Source organism: Corythoichthys intestinalis, chromosome 7, assembly GCF_030265065.1.
Source record: "Corythoichthys intestinalis isolate RoL2023-P3 chromosome 7, ASM3026506v1, whole genome shotgun sequence".
NCBI classification, from domain to species: Eukaryota; Metazoa; Chordata; class Actinopteri; order Syngnathiformes; family Syngnathidae; genus Corythoichthys; species Corythoichthys intestinalis.
The window spans coordinates 13274702-13280701 of NC_080401.1; the positions used below are offsets into that span (position 1 = coordinate 13274702).

Here is a 6000-nt window from a genome sequence, read left to right on the forward strand (position 1 = left end):
AGTGATCCCTTGCGACTTAGCGGTTTGCGGATTCAGTAGGGTTTGCAGGGTGTTATAAAGTATTCTTTAAAAAAAAAAAAAAATACACGTTTCATTTTGATGCGAAGGAGACATTGGTTCGCAGCAAGGCAGACATGACTCAGGAGCGTTCTACATACCCACGAGCACTCATACAAGGCGTGTGATTGGTCGCTGCTGCGAGATTGGTCCCCATTAACCGCAAAAAAGGAGGGATCACTGTATAGGAAAACTACACGGCAATGCTTGAAACAACATTAAAAATATGAGCCCACCGTGTCAGAGTACACCTGATACGTCTGCTGTGTGGTGGTGGGCAGAGGTGGTGCCGGGGGGTCTGGTTGCCTGTAGTTATAATCCTGAGGGGGCTGGTGGCTCTGATAGGCGTAAGGAGAACTGACTACAGGCTGGGCCGCCTGCACTGTGGCTGGAGAGTATGAGGCGGTCACGGCATGAGGCACTGTGGGAGCCTGCTGGACACTGTAAGTAGCTGTTGAGGGATGAGAGTAGGCTGGGGTAGGCTGGGTACTGAGAGAGGAAACACACGGGTTAGAACAATGAGCAGGACTGACCTAATGTAAACATCCCTATTTATATTAATTACTAGGGATGTCCCTGATCCAATCATGTGACTGGAATTCGGGCTGATCAGATCAGATTTTTCAGGGGATCGGAATAGGGTGTGTAGATATATATTTCCATTCATTGACTTGAACATATATCTGTCCATTTCACATGGTTGCACAAAATCATTCTTTGTTGTCATAACTGTGTGTTTATCTACAGTACTGCTTGCATATAAGGACTTTTTCTTCCATTGTTTTATCTAGGTAGGGGCCGGCACTAGGCTGTTTTTTTCCCCACTGTTAGTAGAAAATATAAACGGTATGAACTTAAAGTACGAGTACAGGTGCACGACCAATAATATAATATTTGACACAGTGTCGGTGGATTGTGATCCGTGGTGTTTGTTTCCGCTCCTGTTTGGCCACTATGCAAAGTTTTGTTACTGTTCTAGAGGCCATATTTTTCCATCACTAAGTGATGAACATTACTATGGCAATTAGCAAATGTTTGGATTTGACAGGGTTATGTTTACAAGTTCTTGAGAGGCCTTGTGGTTCTTGATAGGCTTGCCGTTTATAATTGCCAGGTTAGGAAAATTGTTCCATGGACCAAGACCACAACAGTATCCTCTCCTGTTGCACCAAATGTTTTATCTGCTGACAAAGCACAATACCTGTTGGCTGTGTGTTTGTTTTAATTCAGTGCTCACTGTTCAGGTGAACACATCTTCCTGACACTGACCGATTGATTGTGATCGACTCAAATTATATTTATTTGAAAAAATAAATACGGGCACTTTATTTGACGTCAAAACTGTGTGTCTTTGTTTTGTTCATTATAATAGTGTTCATGTCATCATGTAAAAATCTGGTTAGGTCAAAGGCAAATCTACATTGAATCCAACAGTAGTATTTTTTACCTCTAGGTGTTCAAAAACTCAGGTGAATATACATTTAAAAATTGTATATATATTATCGGTTATCGTATTGGTATTGGCCTTGAGGAGCAGGAAATTATCGATATCGGTTTCAAAAAATGGTTGAAAAGTTGCGTTCCGAATTGAACCAATACGGAATATATATAAATAGATACATTTCTTTCTATTTTAGGAGTTTTTGGGATGACCGTTTTTTTCGTCACCTGTAGGGCTTTGGTGCGAGGGGGGCGTCCTTTATTTCTATATCTGAAAGGCGGCAACCCTACAAATACATCAAACAAAAACATTCCTAATGTTGGTCTTAACAGGGAGAAGCAAGACACCGCCATGTTACAAAAGTGATGGCATATTCACTGTTGCCACTAGAGGGCAGTGTATCCATCCAAATCAATAAAACTAAATGCAAAACTTTAAAAACAAACCATTACAATGACATGCTAATTAAACGAATCCCCGAAGCAGCAAAATTTGATTTGAAGTTTTTTTTTTCTCATCGAATTACTCGAGTTAAAAGAACTAACGTCAAAATGGATTGGACCAAGGGTGTAGGTTTGCATAGGGACATAACACTACCAACTTTTCAGGATGCTCAAATTGTCCCCACAAATTTTTAAGCCACCTTATCTGCATTATATAATGACTTCAGTTATATAGGTAATTTAGATTGTCTTCTCATATGTTGTAAGGATAGAATAGACCCTACCATTATGAAGTGAATTATTTTCATTATGTTCGGATTTTACTTGCTGAATGTACCGGTCCATTTTTTCCCCTCAAATGCACATTTGATTGGCTGATGAATTGACCCCTTGCCCCCTCCACTGGCCAACCACACTCACACAACCCCACCGACAAAAATACAACATGCCCTCTCCTCCACCCCCTTGGAAGGGGAGAGATATCAGGAAAAAATTTTCGGCCAGACCGAGCCACTGCAAGTAATGTAAAAAGACGTCAATGTTGTGGAGGTGGGAGGAAACCCCACTAATTTTGCTACTAAAAGTCTGACCTGCATCAGAGTTAGCGTAGCATTAACCTGTGTGTGCTTGGTAAGTTGTTAAACTATTGTGGTCCATCCAGCCTCCACAAGAAACAACGAAGTCAAGCTAGCTGTCCATCATTTGGATCATTGTTTGCATTATATGCAGTACCGTAATGCAACGCGGTGGCTTCAGAGTGCAAGTCCCAAGAATAAGTCCACTTCAGAGGGACACTGACATGAACATGAACTGACATGAAAAAAAAATTCTGTAAAATGAAATCACACATCAGAATTTCATGAGAGTACTTTGGTTCGAGTCTTGGGGTTGTCTAGGATGCCTAAGATGTAGTTTTGTCCTTGGATATTTCAGATTTTTTTTTTCATCATTTTTTCCCCAAATCACTTATTACAATACTATAGTTTGACTCTAGGGGGGCTCCAGTGTTCCCCAGAAGTGTACCCATTCTTGGATAGCACCCCATTTTTTTAATAAAGGGACTTGCACTTCAAATTGTTTCTTTAGTATTTTTTTTAAAACAAAGGTTTGAATCGAACGTGGTATCACGGGAACCAATTCGTATAAAAGTTAATATAAGTCAATACAGAATTATTTTGTGTTGATCATTTCGCCTATCAATTAATTAGGTTCATATTCGTGAGAAATGTGGCCCTGACCCCTGTTCAATAATTTGTTCTTATTAATGTCCCCTCCCCAGCAAAACGTGTACATGCAGGCTATGCTGTTATATCGTCCCTACCAATGTTGAGATCAAATCTAAACCCTTGGATTGGACGTTTAGCGCCGTCAATGTTCCTAAAACAAGAGCATTCACAGAGAGTCTTCTTGGTTTAAATGAATGGCGTACCGCACGCATGCTATTTTTAGATCGTGACGTCGCATCATAAAGCGGAAGTAAAGCAAGAGTGGGACACTATAGACCTGCCCTCGCATAGAAACAATGTTAATTCTGCTACTTTTCTCTGGTAATATTTCAAAAACGTACATGCCGATCACACATTGCTTTTTGGAACATGTAGGAACGACTCTAGACATTACGACATATGAAGGATGTTTCTTCATAACTGCTTCATAAGTTTCCCGAAACTCGGAAGAAAAATGTGAAGAATTAATCAACTTGAGCGGACGTTTTAACGGCAGCTAGGTGAAGCCAGGGTGAAGCCATTCACATTTCATATGCAGTAAACATTTTGTTGGGTTGGCATGGTCTTACAGAGAACAAAGAAGTAAGCCATTTTGATATTTTTAACTTATTTTTTAGCGTGATGTTGTGCCGTGCTGCTTCTGTCCGACAATGAATGACCTGAAAAGAATTAAAATGGTATCTGACTGCCAGTCAGATACCAGTCTACCTTTTCTGTTGTAAAAAAAAAAAAAAAAAAAAAACAACAACTTTAGTAAGGGGGAAGTGTAAATAAATGATAGAATTAAGATTTGTTATCAATGAAAAAATTAAAAGTGTTCGTTGGCTGTCACTGACTAGCATTTGCGATCGCTACACAAAACTAACTAAATTACACCCAAGAACGGTCAGAGATAGGACAACCAGAGGATATAATATATAAGAAAGACAGGGCTGGTGGTAAAGGATAGCTTGTTGAAACTGGAGAATGTCATTGTCAGTCGCGTAAGAAAAGGGTGTCGATAAAATAGCTAAGGCTATGCTTAGGTCGGCTCGTTTTTTTAGTCTTTTTCAGCCCTCGAAACTCAAGCCATCTCTTTAACTGAACATTTTTATGTTCTTCCACATCTTTGCCAGGGAATTTTGCACCAGGGACATAATTTTCGGAGAGAATTGGTAGATTTAGCTCTGTAAACATCTTCTTCATACACGATTTCCATTCATTTCCTATTAGGGACAAACGGTGGTATGTCCCCCCTTAGCAACAGTAGCTAAAGTCATGAATATTAATGAGCGGAAGTGACGTGTTGTTTGCGGTACGCCATTGGAGGTATGCCAATATCAATGGCTTGCAATGAGTTAAATGTTATGAAAAAATAAAAACTGATCTTGTGTTGAGGCCGTAACCAATTTGTATTTCTGTTTTTATGTCATTAACTTTTTAACAACATTTTATTAAGCCATTGTTTTATTTATTCATTTGAAAACGATAAAAATACAATTGAGATTGATAAATTAAACAAACATTATGATTGATAATATTAAAGTTCTTTTTAATTACCAAAAATAGTCACTTGCTTTATAAAGGGTTAAAGCTCTTAGGTGTCAACTTTTGAATAGCCATCCACTGTCGTAGACCATCGTCTCTGAAAGGGTTGAATGGACAGTTCAGGGTAAACGTAAATTCATTATCTAACGTTGGACAATATTAACGTTTACTTGGCCTTAATAAAACAGGACTTTTCAATTCTGATAGGCAAAGTAATCAGGAACGAGCTCTTAGCGAGTCGTGCGAAGCTTATCCATCGTAGGACATTACATGATTGACTGTGTCTGACTGACCTCGTGTTAATCACTTTTCATCACCACTTTGTCAAAGACAACATAAATCCACCGCAGCCGTGCCTTCCTCTTTATGCACACTTAACTCTCAGGTGAAGTCTGCTCACTCGCCGACCATTTAGCCATTAGCCATGTTTCATCCATCAACAAAGCTTGGGTAGTGGACACTCTTCACGCACAATTTTTCAGAGTGACGTTTAAGTAAGTCAGCACGCGACTGAATGATGGCAGTCAAACAGAAACAGACAGCATGAACTCGGGTTAGCGAACGCAGTTTAGCTTAGCTCAAGGTAGCTTTGTCAGCAGAGCGGCACTTGTGGAAACTTCAACACACAACGGGCACCACGACGACTATTATAAGAGCATAAATGTTAGGTTCAAACGGCCGTATATCATTTTAGTTACCTGTACTGGGCACCGGTGGCATGGGTGAAGCCGAAATAATTGCTTGATGCCATCTTGGCTTCTCTAGTCTACAGCGCTGCCAGTAATCAAAGAGTCAAGGTATGGCACATAGCAAGATAGTTCCCCTCTTGCAAAAGCCAAAGGTAACGCCAGAACGGCTGGATTTTGTTTGTACTTGCAACGCACCTGTGTATTTCCATAATATTTAGGCGTAAATTTTCAACATTTTATGCGAAAGGGCGAAAACTGAAAGGGTCCAAAATTACGTATAGGGTTATGGGGAAAATAGACAAACAATACTTTGGAAAACAGAAACAGGGCGATACAAAGTCCCACCTCTACATTTGAAGTTAATTTGTTCCAGGACCTTGATTGCAAGTCGAAATGGTCGTATATCGTGCAGGAGTTTCCCATATGACTGCATTATAATTCCATTAATTTGTTCCACAGCCCGAAAACCTACATTAAATCCTAATAAATACTGCTGTTACTATTGCAAATAGCAATTACAAAGAGCAAAACAAATATATTATGAATAAAAATTGGATTAATAATATAATAATGGTAATAATGATAATAATAATACCTGTAATAAATCTGGTTCCAAT

General features: G+C 39.4%; 1 protein-coding gene across 4 annotated transcripts in view; it reads right to left on the reverse strand.

Annotated features, from left to right (window-relative positions):
• zfr2 (zinc finger RNA binding protein 2) overlaps positions 1-5559 on the reverse strand; it is a 36511-nt gene extending 30952 nt beyond the window's left edge. For all 4 annotated transcript variants that reach the window (XM_057841311.1, XM_057841312.1, XM_057841313.1 and 1 more), the window contains exons 1-2: positions 5393-5559; positions 294-546 (exon numbers count right to left, since the gene is read on the reverse strand). In XM_057841311.1, coding sequence (XP_057697294.1) covers positions 294-546; positions 5393-5445 — 306 coding nt within the window. In that variant the 5' untranslated portion in view covers positions 5446-5559. The remainder of the gene's footprint in view (positions 1-293; positions 547-5392) is intronic.
• Between the last annotated feature and the right edge of the window lie 441 nt (positions 5560-6000).